Here is a 21,155-nt window from a genome sequence, read left to right as displayed (position 1 = left end):
TGTTTGTGAGATAGACACCTTCCCATCCTCCTCCACGTTTTTCTTTATTAATTTTTAATAATATAAGAATACAAGTTAAATAATTCAGCAGGGAATGAAAACCAGTAGCCTTGTCCATTTGTCCTTCCACTATAGCCCTTGGTCAAGCACCCACTGAATTTAGGCATTTAAATTTGCTTTGCAACAAATAAACAAAACAGGCTCTTGGGTTAGCCCAGGTTGGCCTGGAACTCTTTGTGTAGACCAGGCTAGCCTCAAAGTCACAGAGATTTGACTGCTTCTGTCTCAAATGACAGGACCAAAGGCATGTGCCGTTCTGCCAGGCCTGTCTGGAGAGTGCCCCAGGCTCCTTCCAGGCCATTGGATCTAGAGTGTACTTCACGTTGGTGGCCAAATAAAACCCCACAAACACTGTTCTCAAAAGAGAGCACCTGTTCTCTCTTGATGGATTTAATGCCGTTTCTATATTTTTGCCTTGAAATATATCTTTAAAGCTGCAAACTGCAGCTTTCTTGTCTCGGGGTCAGGCCATGTAATGACATAGCGGTCATCTACAGTGTCATGCATGCAGTCAGGCCATCCATCTTTGCTACCTATTATGCTGTTGGGGGCTATGACTGTGGCCAGTCTTCAGGGAAGAAAAAGAGCATCGCATCGTCGCATCGTTTTGATGTCCACATCTGAGTAGGTCTTCCGGTGTCTATGTGTAGGTCTTCCGGTGTCTATGTGTAGGTCTTCCGGTGTCTATGTGTAGGTCTTCCGGTGTCTATGTGTAGGTCTTCCGGTGGTCTATGTGTAGGTCTTCCTGTGTCTATGTGTAGGTCTTCCGGTGTCTATGTGTAGGTCTTCCGGTGTCTATGTGTAGGTCTTCCGGTGTCTATGTGTAGGTCTTCCGGTGTCTATGTGTAGGTCTTCCTGTGTCTATGTGTAGGTCTTCCTGTGTCTATGTGTAGGTCTTCCTGTGTCTATGTGTAGGTCTTCCTGTGTCTATGTGTAGGTCTTCCGGTGTCTATGTGTAGGTCTTCCGGTGTCTATGTGTAGGTCTTCCGGTGTCTATGTGTAGGTCTTCCTGTGTCTATGTGTAGTTCTTCCTGTGTCTATGTGTAGGTCTTCCGGTGTCTATGTGTAGGTCTTCCTGTGTCTATGTGTAGGTCTTCCGGTGTCTATGTGTAGGTCTTCCGGTGTCTATGTGTAGGTCTTCCGGTGTCTATGTGTAGGTCTTCCGGTGTCTATGTGTAGGTCTTCCGGTGTCTATGTGTAGGTCTTCCTGTGTCTATGTGTAGGTCTTCCGGTGTCTATGTGTAGGTCTTCCGGTGTCTATGTGTAGGTCTTCCTGTGTCTATGTGTAGGTCTTCCTGTGTCTATGTGTAGGTCTTCCGGTGTCTATGTGTAGGTCTTCCGGTGTCTATGTGTAGGTCTTCCGGTGTCTATGTGTAGGTCTTCCGGTGTCTATGTGTAGGTCTTCCTGTGTCTATGTGTAGGTCTTCCTGTGTCTATGTGTAGGTCTTCCTGTGTCTATGTGTAGGTCTTCCGGTGTCTATGTGTAGGTCTTCCTGTGTCTATGTGTAGGTCTTCCGGTGTCTATGTGTAGGTCTTCCGGTGTCTATGTGTAGGTCTTCCGGTGTCTATGTGTAGGTCTTCCGGTGTCTATGTGTAGGTCTTCCTGTGTCTATGTGTAGGTCTTCCGGTGTCTATGTGTAGGTCTTCCTGTCTCTATGTGTAGGTCTTCCGGTGTCTATGTGTAGGTCTTCCTGTGTCTATGTGTAGGTCTTCCGGTGTCTATGTGTAGGTCTTCCTGTGTCTATGTGTAGGTCTTCCGGTGTCTATGTGTAGGTCTTCCTGTGTCTATGTGTAGGTCTTCCTGTGTCTATGTGTAGGTCTTCCGGTGTCTATTGTTTATTGATTTTAACTCAGGTGTCCTGCTTTTCAAATTGTTGAAGCCAGGCACTGTGGTACAAGCTTTTATTATGTCACAGGTGCCTCCAGGAGCTGCTAGGTGGCTGTCCTCAATCTATGGGGCTCTGAGGAGCTGGATGACTCTTCCACAGGGGTCACTTAAGACCATCAGAAAGCACAGATGTTTATGTTACAATTCATAACAGTAGCAACAGTACAGTTATGAAGTAGCAGTGAACATAATTTTGTGGCCAGGGTCACCACAACATGAGGAGCAGTATCAAAGGACCAAAGCAATAGGAAGGTTGAGAGCCGCGTGCTGGAGGGACCCAGCACTTGCGACAGAGGCAGGAGGCTTCTGAGTTCAAGGCTGGTCTCAGTTTCATATGAAGTTCTAGTGAGTTCCAGACTAGCCTGAGCTACAGACTAAGTCCCTGTCTCAAAACAGCACCAAAAGAAAATCTTAACTGATAAAGCCCTTGAAGCCATGTTCAGTCGAAAGTCAAGCCAAGGCTCTCCATCACTCAACCCTATTGGATAGTTTCGCTCTGTTGTCTTGTATGCCGCATTTTGTTTTTTAGGTATGTGTGGTAAACCCAGGGCTCGGAGTGAACTAGGCAAGTGTTCTGGCACTCTATGCTCCAGCCATTATTAGGCGGTTTTTGCTTTAGATTTACTTGATGTGTATGAGTGTTTTTGCCTGCGTGTATATCTGTGTACTGTGAGCATGCCTGGCGCCCACAGAGGTGAGAGCGGGCATTGGGTCCTCTGGAACTAGAGTTACAGTTGTGAGCCACCATGTGGGTGCTGGGAACTGAATCGAAGTCCTCTGTGAGAGCAGCCGGTGCTGTTAATCACTGAACCATCTCTCTGACCCCGTTATTAGTCTTTAATTAGCGTAGTAAAGCAAGAAATTAAAAAAAAAAAAGAAAGAAATGACTTTTTAAGACTTATTTATTTATTATGTATACAGTATTTCACCTGGATGTCAGAAGGGGCACCAGATCTCATTGTAGATGGTTGTGAGCCACCATGTGGTTGCTGGGAATTGAACTCAGGACCTCTGGAAGAGCAGACAGTGCTCTTAACCTCTGAGCCATCTCTCCAGCCCAAAAGCCATTTCTTAATATTAGAAAAGAACAAAAGGGCCGGCACAGTGGCGCACACCTTTAATCCCCAGTGCTCAGGAGGCAGAGGCAGGTGGGTCTCTGTGAGTTCAAAGCCAGCCTGGTCTATAGAGCAAGTTCAGGACAGCCAAGACTGCACAGAGAAACCACGTCTGAAAAAAAAGAAAAAGAAAAAAAGAAAAGAAAGAAGAAAGAAAGAGAAAGAAAAAAGAAAAGAAATGCAGATTATATATATGTCAATAACTCAACCAAATCTATCCTAAACATATTTGGATTAAAATAAAGAAATTTAGAAACTGACAAGACATAAGATAAATCAATTTAGGTGGGCGTGAGGAGGCAGAGGCACGCAGATCTCTGAGTTTCAGGCCAGCCTGATTTACAGATCAAGTTCCAGAACAGCCAGGGCTACACAGAGCAACCCTGTCTCGAAAAACCGAAAAGAAAAATCAATTTTAAAAATCAATAGCTTTAATCTGTACTGACTAATTAAAAGTGGAAGTGAGAAGACCTATTTGTAATTGCAACAAAAAAATTATCTCATGCCTGGAAGGAAACTTTAAATGAAAATTATAGGGACCACACGAAGGGAATTAAAGTCTTAAGGTATTAGTATGCTTGGGCTGCCATAAGGGAACACTAAGACTGGGTAGCTTGAGCTACGGAAATTGATTATTCCCAGGTCTGGCTGGTAGAGCAAGATCGAGGTGCTCATGAGACTTGTCTGGTGAGGGCTCTCCCTTTGCAGTGTAGCGGGTGGCCGCCTTGTCCTGTGTGTGTGTGTGTGTTTGTGTGTGTGTGTGTGTGTGTGGACAGTGGGGGTTTGGGGGTGCAGGAGTGGCAGAAAGCTCTCTACCCTGCTGCTCAGGGGGGTACTAACCTGCTGAATCGGAGCCCCAGCCTTGGGCTTCATTTAACCTGGAGTTTCACCCTTCAACGTGAATTAAGGTTGGGGACACAAACGTTCGACCCACAACTCTTTATCAAAAGATTAAAAATAAGTCCTGAGCAGAAAAACAGGTAAAATTCTCAATCTTGCCGTTAATTCCAGTGTTTGGGAGGCAGAGGATGTCTCTGTGGGTTCAAGGCCAGCCTGGTCTACATAACAAGTTCTAAACCAGCCAGGGCTATATAGCAAGACACTGCCTCAAAAAGAGGGAAAAAAAAAAATCTTAGTACTTTCATTTTTGAGCCGGACCTGGTGGCACATGCCTGTAATCCCAGCATTCAGGGAGAAGAGGCAGGTTGATCTCTGAATTCCAGGCCAACCTGGTCTACAGAGTGAGTCCAGGACAGCCAAGGCTACACAGAGAAACCCTGCGTTAAAAAAAAAAAAAAAAAAAAAAAGCAAAACTTTCATATTTGTAGTTACATATTGTAAAATCTGTCTAATACCGTGTGTGCATGTGTGTGTGTGTGTGTGCACGCACATGTACAGACAGGAAGAATAACTATGAGTGTGTATGTGTGTACTATAACATGGATGGACCTGGAAAACTTACTTTATACTTAATGAAAGAGTCCAGAGTCAAAGGCTACATATTCTATGATCCCCTCCATAGAAAATATCTATGCTAGGCAAACCCATCGCCAAAAGGATTGTGTGCCAGGGCGTGGAGAGAATGGGGGAAGGGGAGGGACCTCCAGCAAGGACACAATGTGTGAAAATATTCTGAAACTGAATAGTGGTGGCAGCTGCCCAGTGTTATGACTGCACTAAACCCACTGCGTTGTATTCCCCCGCCCCTAAAGAGTGAATTTTATAGGATATGAATTATGTCTCAATTTTAAAGCGTGCGAGGGGGGACTTAGAGTGGCTGTTAGAGACTACACACATAGATGAATGGCTGGGGACTGAGGCAGAGCAGGCCCAAGAACGTATGGACGCCTTAACAGGGATTTTCAACTCAGTGGGAAAGGCACACAATAACAGCCAGAGCCAGTGTGGACGGCACTGCCTCCGTGTGCAGCCAGGAACACATGATAGAGCCAAATGCTAAGAAGTAAATAACTAGCCAGGTGGGGTGGCCTGTGCCTTTACCCTCAGCTACACAGAAAGCTGGGGCAAAGGGTCATTTGAGCACAGAGTTCAAGACCAGCCTGAGCTCCCCAGTGAGAGACAGTCTCTAAACCAGCCAGCCAGGCATTGGAAGTATTACGCCCTTGGTCTGCTCCATTCTCCCTCCTCTTTGTCATGGGTACTGATTTTGAGGCAAGGATGCCAGTTAGTGACCCCAGAGAGGCTGGCTCCTCCACAGTGAGAAGGTGGCTCTCACCCCCAGGAGGCTGCGAGGAACAGCCCCGGGGTCAGTTAAGGCCAGCCCAGTGTGCCACCAGGGTGAGGGGCTCACAGCTCACTGTCTCTTTAATAAGGCCTCTCTTCCCCACCCACTGGGTACACACACCCTCCACCTCAAGCTCCTTGAAGCTCAGAGGTTGCTGGTATGTGCCCTCTCTAGGAAGACTGGGTCGCAGCCTGTCCCCAGAGTCCTTTGCCACTCTTCCCCACCTGCCCTGATCCACCTAAGCTGGGCATTTCTGAGGCATTCCAGCCCCGAAAGGTACTTCAGGGTCTTGGATTTGTTCCATGCGTGTAATTTCAAGGGGGAAAATTGGCCTTGTTTGTTTTGTTTTGTTTTGTTTTGTTTTGTTTGAGACAGGGTTTCTCTATGTAGCCTTGACTGTCCTGGATTTGTGTTTGTAGACCAGACTGGTCTCGAACTCACAGCGATCCTCCTGCCTCTGCCTCCCGAGGGCTGGGATTAAAGGCATGCGCCACCACGCCCGGCCAAAATTGGGGCTTTGATACCGCTTTACCGGCTACTAGGTTTTAAGCAGCATTTTCAATCCTGAACTGAAGCAGGTGGGGGTGTGGGGGGGTTCCACTTGGGGTGAGCAGTCTGGCTCAGCTGCTCTGCAGAGGTTTACCAGGGTGGCGCTTACCGAGTTAACCCCCACCCCGGACCAGCTGACCTAGCCTTCCCCATGGGGCCAGCATCTTCTGGAGAAGCCTAGTCATTGTGGCTGCACTGGCCTGGACCAGGGCGCCCTGTGATTCATGGTCAAGGCAGCTGCAGACGGTGAAATTGACTCCTCGTGATCTCGTGATGGATGAGGAAGGCAAGCTGCACACGGTCATGTAGGCTGCCGCTGCACCATGCGGGGGGGGGGGGGGGGGGGGGTGGGGCAGGGCCATGGACCTGGGCTCTTCCCCGTGAGTGCAGTGCATGAGGAAGCCCTGTCTCCATCAACACATAGCTGGCTTTGCCATGTTTGATGGTTGGGAGGATATTTCAAGTCAAGGGGTTGCTGTCTGTCCGCCGGGGGTGGGGGTGGGGGTGTCCTGTGGCAAAGGAGGAGTGGGTGGAGCCTGTCTGTACTCTTGGCCACTCCCTCTGCCTGCTTGGCAGCTTGCATCAGGCTGTGTCTGCATGCCCTTAGTTTCTGTACCTGTTCCCACCCCATCCACACCCTTAGGGCCCACAATCAGGGAAGAAGGGAAGCAACTGGTCCCTCATTTCTGCTCAGAGTCCCCTTTTAGCATCCAGCCACCATCAGACATAATGGATGGCCCAGCCAGTGTCTTCCAATTAATTACCAACCATCTACAGAACGGAGGATTTTGTATCTGACTGGGTAGTGAGTTCCCTGCCAGTGAGTCAGGGAGAAACTGGGAGAAGCTAACTGTGGGCTATCGGTGCGTTTCTTATTACACCACCAGTCTTGGGGTGGGAGGTAACTGTGGCCTGAGGCTAGCAAAGCCACATGGCCCATGCAGACTTTGAACCTGCGACCCCTGTCTCCTTAGCACAGGGTGGCAGCCGACCGAGCTAATAAGCGGGTTCCGTAGCCACTGATTTTCCATCAAGCGCATATGCCGCTTCCTGACTTCTTAACGCAGCAAGCTATTTATACCTGACGACCCATTCATTCTCAACGAGCCTCGGTTGTGGATTGTAAAGTGTTTTTATTTTCACACAGGATTGCTCACTGCCCAGAGCCAGCTGTTGCTATTCCCCCTTCCTTCCCCTCTCTCTGTTCCTGAGAAATTAGCATTTTGGAAGCTCCTTGGAACGCACGCCATAGCCTATACATACAGGCACACGCAGTCCTACATTTCCTCTGTGCACTCTAAATTGTCTGCTTTTTGTCACATTAGCTGGCCCTGGTACCTGAGTCCTGGACCACAGCATTCAAAGTACCTTGGAGGATGTGTTGGTTGCTAGAGCCCTGGCTGACTGTAACAGATAAAAAAAAATGAGGCAAGGCAGATCGGAGGGTGTCCATAGTAGGAGGTAGGATGCCACCTGGCCTTGGGGGCTGAGACTCTGCCTATGTTATAGGTCACAATCTGGTGAAGCAGGTGACCCGATCTGGCTGGCTACTTAAAATTCACTGTCAATTTTTTTTTTTTTTTAACTGCAGAGAATTCTGACTTTTTTTTTTTTTTTTCAAAAATGAAGTTCTAGCTTCTCTTTTAAAAATCAGAAGGTCTGCCAATACCGCCCTCTCTAATGGAGTGCTCTGGTTTGCACAGTCCCCAGCCTTCCGTGTGGTCTCTGAGTCTTTCGGGGTTGCTGCGCATGACTCCTAAGGAGGAAGACCTGGGGTGCAACTCAGTGGTTGAATGCTTACCTCACACGCACCAGGCCCTGGCTTCCATCACCTCAGCACAAAGGAAAATAGAAAGTCTTCCGGTGTCTGTCTCTCTGTGAAAAGAAAGAAAACAGAGGCATGACTATATAAGAGGCACTTTTTGCAAGAAAAATGAGCAGGCTTCCTGGAGCTTCCATGTCAGCCTAGCTCCCTGTGAGGGAAGGCAGGAGACTGGCTCTGTCACATGTGTGAATCCTTACATCTCGTTCTGACACATGGTCCTTGCCCACAGTGGCTCTGTGCCTGCTGCAAGCATGGAGGTGACTGTGTAGCCACCTCCCTGGCCTTCCAGCTAGGGCTCCCCAGACTAGCCTGAAGGCACAGATCTTGGGGCCCTCGGGGCTCGTGGGGAAAGAAGGCCTCGGCTGTAGAATGGTGACTTCTGAGGAGAATGATGGGGAGGGGCTGGGACAGTGTCTCTTCTCTCCCAGGCGGCTTGTGTTGGACTTCAAGGGCCCCTCCAAGGGAAGGGCCTAGCAGAGAAATGTCAAACAGGCAGTGGGGCAGTGTGCATGTCATCCAGGGAGGCCACTCACACAGCAAAGACAGCCTTTCTGTCAGTCCACATTATTGCCTGCCCCACCCTGCTCTCTCTGCGTGTGCTCTCTTTCTGTCTCTCTCTCTCTGTCTCTATCTCTCTGTGTCTGTGTCTGTCTGTCTCTCTCTCTCTCTCTCTGTCTTTCTCTGTCTCTCTGTCTCTCTGTCTGTCTCTGTCTCTCTTTATCTCCCTGTGTCTCTGTCTCTGTCTCTCTGTCTTTCTCTCCCTGTCTCTGTCTCTCTGTCTCTCTCTGTCTCTCTGTCTGTCTGTTTCTTTCTGTCTCTTTCTCTCTCCCCCTCCCTCTCCCCCCGCCTCTCTCTGCCCATACTGCCTCCAAAGTCTAATCAGACTGCCCAGCACCACCTCACACTGTGCTAAGTGCTTCAGAGCACACTGTCTGGCAGGTCCCATTACCAGGATCCCCTTCTGGTCTTTGTTGCTATGCTCCTCCATCTCTGTTGATTTTACTCCTTGCAGGAGCTTCACAGGCCTGGATGCTGCAGGAGGGAACTGGGTTGTTTGTTTGTTTGTTTGTTTGTTTGTTTTTGGTAATGTAGCCGTAGTAGAAGCCACCAAACATACACAAGGACACACAGACCAAGAAGAACCAATTTGAGAGAGGACAGAGGGCCAGCGTGAGCCGTCTGAGAAGGCACCATTGGTCCTGCAAGGCACCTCCAAGTCTCTGAGCCTGGTCTTCATAGTGCAGGGTTGCCACTTGGGTCAAGAAAAAAAAAAAAAAAGTAAATCAGTTTGTCTCAGCTGTGGGAGGACTTGGACATCAGAGACTAAGAAAGAGGCACTGCTGGGAGCTGCTTCACCAGAGGCAACCCCTGGCTCTGGCCAGCTGCCCATCTTCTCTGTGGCTGCCTTCCTGACAGGCCCAGCAAAGGGATAAGGACCATTAGCCTGTGGCCTGTGGAGCTAGGAGGGACACACGGTCAGCTGTGGAACCCAGCAGCTCCAGTCACTGCTGCTACAGATTCGGGGTTTGCTGATGGCATGGGGTCTGTGTGGGACTCTGTACAGCTGGGCTTTCATGAGCTGAATCCTCACTCCTTCCAGGAGCATGACAGAGAGGAGGGCCCACAAGAGAAGAGGCAGTCTGTCCTGCCTTGATCGCCTCTAGGATGAGGCAATGCCCCTGCCCACTTACAAAAGGGGCCATAGGATACAGAGTCCAAACAGCGTGTGTAGCAGTCTCCGCATAGAGGGGATAGGGAATGCCCCAGTGTTCTGGAAACTGCAGCTCTTGTAGCTCTCAGGGACACAGAGGCCACCAGTCTTGTGTGGCCTGTGGCTGTGGTCCTGCTTAAAAGGAAATCCATTGCAAATGACCTCATCCTGCCTTTGAGCCTTTGGTTACAGCAGTCTCTACTTACAGGAGCCCTAAACAGAGAGAAGCCCCCACTCTGCTTCCCGCGGCAGCCCCCTGCCTGTCCCAATGTCTGTGCTGCCTAAGAAACTGATTTCCCAGAGCAGAAGGTCCTCATTAGCCACACCACGAAGGTCAGGGGCACGGCTGTCGCCTCTCATTTGCCCAAACCCGATGACGGCCTCAGCCGATTAGCCAATTCCAGATGCACGGTGGGGTCTTGAGTTGCCTTGCCCTCGAGGAGGCTGTGTCTGGCTCAAGTGCAGCCAAGGGGCACGGAGCTGCCCCTGGGGCCGCCCGGCCTGAGCTCGCAGTACACAGTACAGCACCACCCTCTCTGCTGCCGCGCTAAGCGTAGGACTTAATTCCACACTCTAGACTGAATGGCCTTAGGGAATGTGAGTGAAGTGAGTGGATCTGGGCCTCCCACCCCGCCTGATTCCAGTAAAGCCCTGAGGGGCAACAGTGCTGAGTCTGCTGTCCATGCCGGGGCAAGGTCCACAGTGCAGAGGGTCCCCAGCTGATAACCCACTCCTCCCAGGAGCATGGCAGAGGGCCCACAAGAAAAGAGACAGCTTGTCCTGCCTCAGCTTCCCCCGGGAGTAGCCATCAGCACCAGGCAAGGCAGGCAGCTCTCCTCTGCCAGTCTCAGAACACAGACACCCTGGGTCTGAGGCTGCTCTAGACAGAGAAACATGGAGAGGGAGAGGGAGAGAGAGAGAGAGAGAGAGAGAGAGAGAGAGAGAGAGAGAGAGAGAGAGAGAGAGAGAGAGAGAGAGACGACACAGAGGCCCAAGGGGACTCCCAACACATGGAGACCAGAAGAGGGAGAGAATTTAAAAGAGGTAAGAGCACACACAGTGATGCAGGCCTGTGATCCCAGCTTTTAGGAAACTGAGGCAGGAGGATTTCAAGTAGCCTGGTTCATATCCCAAGATCCAGATTTCTTAATCTGAGATATATATATATATTGGCTGTCCTGGACTCGCTACCACGCCCAGCCCTCCAGGCCTACTTTTGTATTCGCTTAAATGGTGTCCATTTATAAATCCTTCCTCCTCCAGGAAGCCTCCTCTGACCTCTCTCCCACACTATCATACCCTACCCCGGTCTGTATGTGCCATTCTCTCTCACGGAGATGGTCCTTACCACCCATCCTCCTCCTATCCAGAGCTCCTCATTCGAGGTCATGGACCACGAGGTTTCCACACCGGCAACCACATCTCTATTGATCTGTGGATTCGTCTTCATTAGCTGGTGCCTCCTATCTGTCTGTGAGCCCGAAGGAGAGAGAAAATTAAAATCAATGTGAATGAATGAGCCAGCACTGGGACCCCTGCTAGCCCTAGATCGGACTTATCAGTCAGCCCTGTGCTTCCCTGTTGCCTCTTCCCGCCTGGGGTCATCTTCAGAGCCTCTAGGGGCAGCCTTGAAGGGGTGCCAGGAAAGGAAAACATCCCAGTTCGTCACCCAGTTCTCCACGGGGCCTGTGGCTGTCCCTGGCTACACACTAGGTCAGATTGGAAGCATACCATGAGTCCTGTCACCTGGTCCCAGAAGGGTGTAACAGGTAGACACTGAGCCTTTCCTGGCTGCCAATGGGCCCATTTCTGGGAGGACAGGTTCCTCCATTCTTGACCCATCCTTCCTGGCTGGGAGCCGTGGGGACAAACCAGAGGAAGAGCCTCCTGCTCCCCTCCCACCCACCCCAGCAGAAGCAGCGAGCTTCCCCTCAGGCCCACTTATCCCATGTCCACTGGCTTCCTCCCTAGTCCCTGCTCAGGCTGAGGTCGTCAGAGGCCTGGCACATCCCCTTTGAGTGTCCTTTCAGAGAGAGGGGGGGAGGTGCCCAGATGAGTAGGTAACCTTGGCTGGGCCCTATGGTCACCTGTTCTGCTGGCCTGGTGAACTGCCCCCTTGCTGGCCTCACTGCCCTGCACAGCTGTCCCCGTGGGAAAGGTTTTCAGAACACAGTCCCCAGGTGGCTTTATCTAGGGCCAGACAGGCTCAGGGAAAGGAATAGACTGGTCACAGGTGGCCTTCCTCTCGGTAGTTCCTAGCAGGGTGAGGAGGTCAGAGCAGGAAGTGGAGGCAGCGGGGTGGGCAGGCACCACCTTCTGTTCCCAGGGCAGCAGACTTCAAGGGTTGAAGGGAGGTCTGCATACTGCACTGAACTCTAATTTTTAAAAATCTTATCAGCTTGTATAGTGTTTGCTGGGTCTCTCTCGCCTCTTTCGTTCCCTCCTCTGTCACCTAGACAATTGAGGCTCGGAGTGAGGTATCTGCCCAGAGGCATCTGAAGCAGAACCAGAGTTCAAGCCAAGGCAGCAAGGATGCCGAGACAGCCTCCCCCATGCCAGGGCCCCCGGATCTGGTTTCTGGGAGGGTAGAGTCATTAGGGGGAGACGAGAGCGTGGATGCCACTAAACACGCTCTGAGGGAGGGCGCCCAGCATCCTAGGAAACAAGGCTTGAGGATCCACATGCCCTCAGAACACTGCCTTACCCCTGCAAGGCGGAAGAGCACGGAAGAGGACATGAGTCATGATGTTCACTCCTGTTCTTCCCTTGACCCCTCCTAGCCACTAGAGAGGGACCCATCCTCCATTCATCCATGGCTCTACTGGGATGGATAGGGAGAGAAAACAGCCTAAAGGTTGCACAGCTGGGAAGTGACAGGCAGGACACAAGCCCATGTCTATGCCTCAGCTGTCACTTATTTCCCATTCCATGATCCACCCTGCCACCACCAAACCCGGGACACCCCACCGCCACCATATACACCTCTTCCTCAGTATGAGGGCTACAGCCATTCTGACAGCTGTGATGTGCTGTGCTGGCCTGGTGGCCCATGAGGTCTCATTGGGGGTTTCCTGTGCCCTCCCCAAGGCCTGGTTATCATTCCTTTATGTTAAAAATATTTTTTGTTGTTTTTAGTATGCAAAATTTTCCACCATCTGCTGCTTGTTGGCAGGATGTTGGAAATATCTCCCTATTTCCCTAAGTCTCATAGCTTCTGGAGGCTCTGGACTCCTTGGAGCAGAGCAGCCACTGCTCCCTAAGCTCTCCCCAAGCTCATAGCCTGCTGCCATCTTTGCTCTGAGCAGGTGGATGGCTTCTCAACCTTTTCATCAGGGAAAGACATCAGCAGCTTGCCCACTACTGGGCTGGCCTCACATTGGCTCTAAGATTTAGATCCAGGTAGCTGCTGGGTCAGTCTCCTGGTCTTTGCAAGAAATCTTAAAGAGGCGTCTGGGGTCACTGGAGAGAGGTAATGGCTGGAGCAGGTCCCAGGTTCCAGTCTTCCATCCCTGTCCCCTGAGCCATCCCAGCTCCGTGTCTCGACAGGACAGCATCTGCCACATGTGTCCTGTGAGGCATTCAAGGGAGATTTTCCAAAAAGGAAGCGTCTCCCCTCCCCTCAAAAAAACCTACCTCATGTACCAAAACTCAAGAGTTTCCATGGTGACAGTCAAATTGCAAATGCATCCAAGACTGAGCTAGAGGGGGAAAAAATAATAATAAAGCTGCCCATCCACTGCTGAGGATGAGGTCCCAGCATGATGGGGAAATCTCAGGAATGCCTGGACTTCCAGCAAGTGGACCGGGAAAGGCCATGAAGGAAACCAAGAACAGGGGGTGCCCCCCCTCCTGCCTCGTAGTGAAGCCCTACGAGTCTGGGTAAGGATCTTCTTCTTCCACAGGCTCTCTCAGACCAGGGTTTTCCCACCTCTGTCAGAAAGCCAAAGCATGAGCAAAACACAAGCACTCACCGCCCCCCTCCCCAGATGTGGCCCTCAGACACTCCTAGCATCTTGTAGTGGGTAGAAGAACAGAGGCTAAAGACTTGTGAGCCTGAAAGCTCTATTTAGACTAAGGAAGGTTTCTCGTCCCAGCCACCATTCAGGGGCCATTGGGGCCTAGGTGGCACAGCACCCCAGGTTTGGGGTCTACAGGGACAGGAAAAAAAGAAAAGGCCACTTCCTTGACCGCTGGAAGAAGCTATGGCTACCCGAGTGAGGTATTTGTGAGGCCCAGGGGGTGAGCAGCATCCTCTCTGTGTGCCTTTCCCCAGTGACTGTAAGTGGCCACCCACTGGCCAACACAGCCGTCTTTTGCTTTATGAGAACAGATTGGAAATGGGATTTGCGTCTTCAGCACAGAGACTTGACGGCTGTGGCCTAAAGCTTAAAGCCCCCAGGCTCAGGGCTGGGCAGATGGTTCAGACGCGCTGTATAAGCCTGAGAGTTCTCCGGCCACCTGTGTGAAGAGCTGACACAGTGGCACACACCTGCAAACCTAGAACAGGGAAGGCAGAGACAGCCAGGTCCCGGGGTTTGCTGGCCCAATTGTCTCTCTGAATTGATAAGCTCTTGGCCACTGAGTAGCAGATAAGATGTAATGATAGGGAAAGCCATGCAATACCGACCTCGGGCTTCTGTGTATGCGCGCGCAAGCACTCAATACGCAAGCCTGGCCCAGCTTAGACCCTAGGTGCAAAGAGGCCAGGCAAGGGCCAGTGTGTCTGAAAGAAATGAGTATTTCTTGGCTGGTCCCTGCTCTGTGATCTCACTGTGAGCTCAGTTGTCACTGGAGGCTGTTCCCCCTTTTCCATGGCTGAACCCTTTAAATTCTGTCACAGGAGACAAAAAAAAAAAGAGTCAAATGGGAGTAACTAGGGGGAAGCCTCTGGGATTTGTTTGGTTTCTGTAACTTTTTAATTTTTTTAAATTTTATTTTACATTGGTGTTCCGCCTCCATGTATGTCTGTGTGAGGGCATCAGATACCCTGGAACTGGAATTATGGACAGTTGTAAACTGCCATGCGAATGCTGGGATTCGAACCTGGGTTCTTTAGAAGAGCAGCCAGTGCTCTTAACCATTAAGCCATCCCTCCAGCCCCCTGTGATTTCTTTTAACCCTTGTACAGCACAGACATCCTTGGCAACCAGCTGATATGGTACCTGCTGCCCCCGACTCCAGGGCTAGGCTGTTTTGGAAAGATGTACAACTCATCATAAACCCTGTCTAGTGACTTAGGCCTGCTCCCAAGCCCCCTCCTAGAACATGTGCAAAAGATGACAGAATGCAAGGCATGACGCCACAATCAGCTCCTGGGACATCCAACCCCACTGTCCCTGCCCCTTGGCTCTAAGCTTGGGTCCTAATTGCCCGAGTCCCCAGCTCAGCCACAGGGAAGATGGAATATTCCAGGTCAGGAAGCGCTGATAGATTATGCATGACTGTCTCTACCAGAGAGACGGAGAGACCAAGGTGGAAGTTAGTCACCAACTCCGCACAGGGACTGTCCTACCCCACCCCCACCCCCACTGGTTAGCATTAGCTAACTGCATGCTGTGTTCCTTTATTGCCCCAAAGAGGAGGCACAGAAAACTACTTGCTCCAGGTGTCTTAACAACAGCCCTATTTCCTGCCCACAGCCTATCATGTCCTGGAGACCCATGGGGTTACTGTTTAGTCAGCCCAGCCGTGAGTCAAAACGACTTAAGTGTTTGTAGCACTTCTGCCTATAAGGCCCGGGCTCTGTGGATTCATGGAGCTTTAAAAGGCCAGGTTCTTACCTACAGTTCTTGTGGACCCAGTCACGCAGTCATCACTCGGTAACAGGACATGTGCACGAGCCGCCTCTTGGGGGACGGGGTGTGGGCTTGGCCCTCCAGATGCTGGGAGCCTCTCAAGGGAGCAGTGTCAGTGGGAACGCCTGGCCTTGCTGCGGGAGAACTGGCAGAAGCATCCCCAGGAGGAGACACTTTCAGCCATCCTGACAGGATGAGGAAAGGTCTTGGATGAAGGAAGTCTAGTGAGGATGCTGAGGAGGCAACAGATTCAACATCTACTGAAGCCGGCTGGCGGGGTAGCTCAGTAGCTGGGTGCTTGCCTGACGTGCACAGAGACCTGGGTATGGGCCCCAGCACCATAACACTAGGTATGGCGTGGGCTGGGGCGATGGCTCGTGTTACCTGCTCTTGTGGAGGACCCCAGTTCAGTTCCATACCCACCTCAGGGGGTTCATGGCCTTTTCTACCTCCAGCTTCAGGGACATGCAGGGCCTCTGACCCTCACTGAGGTGCACACTCATCCATGCACGTGTACACACACACACATGCGCGCACGCACGTGCGCGCTTTAAAAACAATAAAAATAAATCTTGTTTTTGTTTTTTGAGACAGGGTCTCTCTGTGTAGCCTTGGCTGTCCTGGACTCACTTTGTAGACCAGGCTGGCCTCGAACTCACAGCGATCCGCCTGCCTCTGCCTCCCTGAGTGCTGGGATTAAAGGCGTGCGCCACCACGCCCGGCTTCTTTTCTTTTCTTTTTTGTGTTTTTTGAGACAGGGTTTATCTGTGTATCCCTGGCTGTCCTGGACTCTCTTTGTAAACCAGGCTGGCCCTGAACTCACAGTGATCCACCTGCCTCTGCCTCCCTGAGTGCTGGGATTAAAGGCGTGCACCACTACACCCGGCTAAAAATAAATCTTAAAAAAAAAAAAACAACAACAACAACAAAAACAAGGGCCGGGAGTGGTGGCACAGGCCTTTAATCCCAGCACTCAGGAGGCAGGCGAATCTCTGTGAGTTCGAGGCTAGCCTGGTCTTCAAAGCGAGTCCAGGACAGCCAAGGCTACCCAGAGAGACCCTATTTCAAAACAAAAACATAAAAAACATAGGCATGATGGTACATACTTAAATTCTCAGCATGCAAATGGAGTAGGCAGGTGGATCAAAACCTCAGAGTCATCCTTGGCTACATACATAGCAATTCAAGGCCTCCCTGTCTCAAAAAAGAAAAATAAAAAAATATCCACTTTCTTGGTAAAACTGACAGGACGTGAAGACCAAAGCAAGACCAGCACTGTATTATCAGACCTTCATGAAGCACCTACTGTGTGCTAGCTACTCGGCCCAGCGCAAAGACTTACGGTTGAGGTGTTTGGGCAGCCTCAACTGTGGCTACCTGTTTTGGTGACCTGAGTCTCTCAGCCAAAGGGGCGGCATAGGCTAAGACACAAAGAGTTTCCAGAAGGTTCCCCCACCTGTTCCCAGTGAATTCTAAGTGACCAGTACTTCCTCTGGTGTGTGCCTCCCTGCAGTCTTAGAAGATGGAACACATCCAGAAAGAACTTGGCAGCTCAGACGGACCCTTGAGAGAGTGGGTTTTCTCATCTTCCCCTAGATGGGACCTTTGGCTCTGGGAGGACCTCAGCCCACCCCCCACCCCCCCCCCACCCCACTCACACACTGCTCCCAAACCAGCACTTTGCATTTCAAAGGAAAGCACACAGCTCCAACCTCCTGTGACCTGTCCCTGAGTCAGTCACTAGTGAGAGAGCTAAGTTACCTTTGATCCCACACCTACTTACTGTCTTTATTATCACTTAGTTACATGTTATGGAAATTAATGAAGAGAGTCAGAAAAGAGGCCAGGGCTGTTTCATTAAAACCAAGATTTTTAAGTCTTGAAGAAGCAACTTGCCTTTTTTTTTTTTAATCTATTAAATTAGGCGTGGGCAGGACAACTGCAAAAAGCAGAAGGAAGATATGGAAAAATCTAGGAAGGTTCTGCTCTCTGATTTCCCAGGCTCTCTAAGCCCCAATGATAAGAACACGAGCCAGAGTCACGGGCCATGGTACAGGTCGGGCCACATGGGCTTGTTCTCAGAGAAGCACCCAGGCCTGCCTCAGAAGGTTGGCACACGGATGTGCGTCCCTGCTTAAAATTAAAATAGAACGTTTGAAGGATGAATATATCCTGTATTATGACACCCACGGTCGATGATCGAGCCAAATATGGTGTTGAGTGCAGAAAAGCGGGTGTTTGCTGAGAGCTCCCTCTGAGCCCTCGCTCCTTGCGGTTCATGACACCCCACTGTGCATGGCTGATGGGGACCCAGGCTGGCTCCCCTAAAGGGAGTTAAATGGTCCAGAACCCATCTTCACTGCCATGGGCACATGCCCCAGTCTCCTGCCTGTGAGATGGGGTAGGACTGTTCCCTGCCGTCCCAAACCTTTTGTGAGATCGTGTATGTAATAGGCCTCGGTTGCTGCCTGAGGGTCAGCTGTAATAAATTTCTTCTCCATGACACCATGGCCTTTGGTGTTCAGTGCAGCCAGGCAGAGGCCTCAGATCCCCTACATCAAAGGTAGGGGGAAAAAAAGTGGTTATCCACTTCTATCAAGTAAAAGAGATCCAACCCACAGGGAGGCCATGATGCGTGAAGATGTGAAGATGGCTGGCTAAGGGGCCTTACCGGCTGGTGCTGGCCTTGTGTCCACATCTGCCTCCCCACAGCAGGTCTATGCTCCTTAGCTGATAGGAAGCCACCACCCCACCCACCCCACCTCACCCCCACACACCATTCTTTCTCATGCCCCAAACAAAATGGCTAACGGACATTCTAGGCCACTTTGTGGGCAGGAGGGAGGCCTGCCCTAGCCCACTGTCCAAGCCCCAGAAAACAACCATGACTTCCTCTGCTCTTGTCTGTTGCAGTGGTTTCTAGTGACAGTGACTCGGATCTCAGCTCCTCCAGCCAGGAGGACAGACCCACACCCACTGGGGTCAAGGGCACCCAAGATGACAAGCCTAGAGGGGACTCAGGTAAGTGGAGAGAGTCACCTGTTTGGTTTTGGTGTCTGCACAGTGTCCCTAGGTCCCTAGGAAGGTGTGAGCCTGGCTCAGCGGAACCAGAGAGGCCAGGCTCATCTGTAGATGATAGGTAAGGAAAAATAGCGTGACTGGCAAGAGGCGGAGCCAACAGGCCTGGTCCCTTTGCACTCTCTTCCTAGGAAACACCCCAGTGAGTTTTGCTGTTTTCCTTGTCACCATCAAAGGGACATGGAAGTGAGGCACAGTTCCCTGAACCACCGTCCTACCATACAACTGCGGTGGGGTCCCCAGCACACGCCATCGCTTCCTGACTGACACTGCCTCCTCTTTACCACAGGACATCTCCAAAGTCCCTTCTCACGTTAAGCCCATTTTGCACCTCCTGACCCGGGTCACCTGGGCGATGAGGTAGGAGCAGAAGGGCGAATGACAACAGAAGGCCTCTCTCTCCTCTCTTTAAGCACAACATCGGCCTTCTGATCCCACACCCGGGAGGCAGACAATGGACTCTGGGGAACACGGACATTTAGTCCATAAACATTTAAAAGCCTTTGTTTAGGTAGGTGGTGGGGGCACACGCCTTTAATCCCAGCACTCAGGAGGCAAAAGCAGGCGGATCTCTGTGAGTTCGAGGCCAGCTTGGTCTACCGAGTGAGTCTAGGACAGCCAGGGCTACACAGGGAAACCCTGTCTCGAGGGGGAAAAAAAAAGAGACCAGCCTTCTGAGAAAAGCACCCACTTCCTCTATGCCCTCCTGGGTCAGAACTAGGACCTTGGAAGGAAGTTTGAGGGAAGCTGGTTTTAGTGTGTAAAGAGTGAGCTCTATATCATCTGCCCCAAACTGGAGTGAAACGCCTTGACGTGCTGTCCTGAAACTAAGACTATGACCTCAGGCCCAAGCTGATATGGCAGGAATCCTCATTAGCAATGAAAGTTTGGGCTAAGCCAGAAGTGGCAAACGTCTGGCACACATACTACCATCTCTCCATCCAGTGCCATAGCAGACATTACGAGTTGATTATGATGCCCTTTCCCACAGAGCCCTGATGAGCCTTCAGAATCCTCCTTAAAAGTTTCCCAAGTGGTCAGTATTGGAGAGATGAGGCAAGAGGTGAAAACTAGTCCTGGACTTGGCACCAGCAGCCCCAAAAAGCTCCATTGGAAAAATATACAAATTGCCCACCAATGTTGGTTTCAGGACAGGCTCCCGACCCCTCCCTCCACACCAACTCTCAGCTGTGAGCAGGACTGGGAAGGGACAAGGTGAAAAACCACAGGCTCCATAGGTGCTCTTGGCTGGGTAGGGCCATCTTGAATAAGGAGTAGGTCTGACCATGCCATCTTTAGACATCCACGTCTCATCTGTTCTCCTCCGCCAGTTAGCACTGCCTTTTGGAGGCCACGGCGCATGCGTGAAGGCCAGAGTGCAACTTAGGGGAGTCAGTTTTCTCCCTCCACCTAGTGGGTCTTGGGGTGAAACCAGAGTGTCAAGCTTGGTAGCAAGCACCTTTTTTTATCCACTGAGCCATTTCTCCTGTCCCCTTAGGCTTTCTCCGTGGCTACACACACACAAAACCACAAATACACGCGCACGCGCACTCGCGCACACGATTTAAAAGTCTTAGGTAGTAAAGTTAGCAAGTGCTATCTCAAGACCACCTGCCCCATCTTGCCGCACTGCCAGGCACACACATCCCCGTTCCCGGCCCCTCACTCTGTGAAGATAGGAAAAGCTACTCTCCTCTCGGTCACTTAGGAAAAGAGCCCATTCTGTTGCTCTGGTGAATCTTGGGTCAATCAGCAAAGAGTAGAGGTGAGGGCTGGCTAGAACAGGCAGGCATGCGGGTGAAGGCTGCCGCGCAGACAGCCCATGTTCACTACCCACAATTCCTGAGAAGATTGGGCGAGCTCAGTACATCTCCGCTCTCATCCACACATGGTCTCGTTGCAGGTGGCAACGCGGAGTCACCCAGGATGGGGCCTGCCCGCCCACCCAGCCATCATTCGGGCAGCCAGAGCAGCCTGGCCAGTGAGACTGGGGCAGGTGCTACAGACCCCCAGGGAGGCACCCCACCCAGGCCTGAGCCCAGGGTACCCGGTGAGTGCCGCCTTGGCTCTGCTTGTCCAGCAGTGTCTTCGTCCCCTCTTCCCTCCCTTAGCGGCCGGTGACATTTTAAATTCATGTTGACTGAGCTCCGTGCCAGGCAGTGGGGAACAAAGGTCAGCCAGACCCATCTCTGCCAGCCTTGGTCAGAGGGACTCAGGGTGGTGCCACCTTCTACTCCTATGTCCCTTGTCTATCCTCCCTTGCTCCTGACAGCCGCAGAGTCCTCACTGGGCCCAGCCTGAGTTGAAGGTCTGTCTTCACCCTCCAGAGACCTACTCCATGACTAAGCAAGCCAGTGCCAGCCTGAATCCTGGGGGGGGGGGGGGAGAGATTTGGGGATCTGTGGAGCCCACCACCTCCAAAGTGGATTTCTGGGAGCCTTGATGTACCCATGCCTTGTGCTCACTATTCTAGTGTGGGGAGCATCATGACGTGGGGTGTCAGGGGGGTGTTTCTCATCCCCCAACCAGAAAAAGTGCAGACTCCCCTGAAGACATGCCCCAGCTGGGCTTGCAAACCCTGGCCAGAGGCCCACAGGCGCATACATGAAACAGCATCTGATGTGCCCCTTGGGGTCTCCCTCAAGTAGCCTGTGTGCACCCCACTAACCATCCCACTCCCCGTTCCATGGCTTCCCCCAAGCCACAGGTCACTGGGAAGGAGACAGCAGTAGGCAGATATGGGAAGTGGACCCTGTCCCCCTCTCTACAGCCCCAGGATGCATTCTAGCCTCAGCTCCAACACCCTCAGCCATGTGAGTTTGGGCACAAGCTGTGTCGTGCTAGAGGACACAAACAGACACAGGCCACGAAGCCTCTGCAGTCCGGGTC

General features: G+C 51.5%; 1 protein-coding gene across 1 annotated transcript in view; it reads left to right on the top strand.

Annotated features, from left to right (window-relative positions):
• Positions 1-20,513, top strand: part of Rph3al (rabphilin 3A like (without C2 domains)) — a 101,292-nt gene extending 80,779 nt beyond the window's left edge. The window contains exons 7-8 of the mRNA XM_051157981.1: positions 18,102-18,209; positions 20,170-20,513. Coding sequence (XP_051013938.1) covers positions 18,102-18,209; positions 20,170-20,387 — 326 coding nt within the window. The 3' untranslated portion in view covers positions 20,388-20,513. The remainder of the gene's footprint in view (positions 1-18,101; positions 18,210-20,169) is intronic.
• Positions 20,514-21,155: the final 642 nt, after the last annotated feature.

The sequence above is a fragment of the Acomys russatus genome, chromosome 16, assembly GCF_903995435.1.
Source record: "Acomys russatus chromosome 16, mAcoRus1.1, whole genome shotgun sequence".
NCBI lineage: Eukaryota > Metazoa > Chordata > Mammalia > Rodentia > Muridae > Acomys > Acomys russatus.
This window is presented reverse-complemented; position numbering and strand designations above follow the sequence as displayed.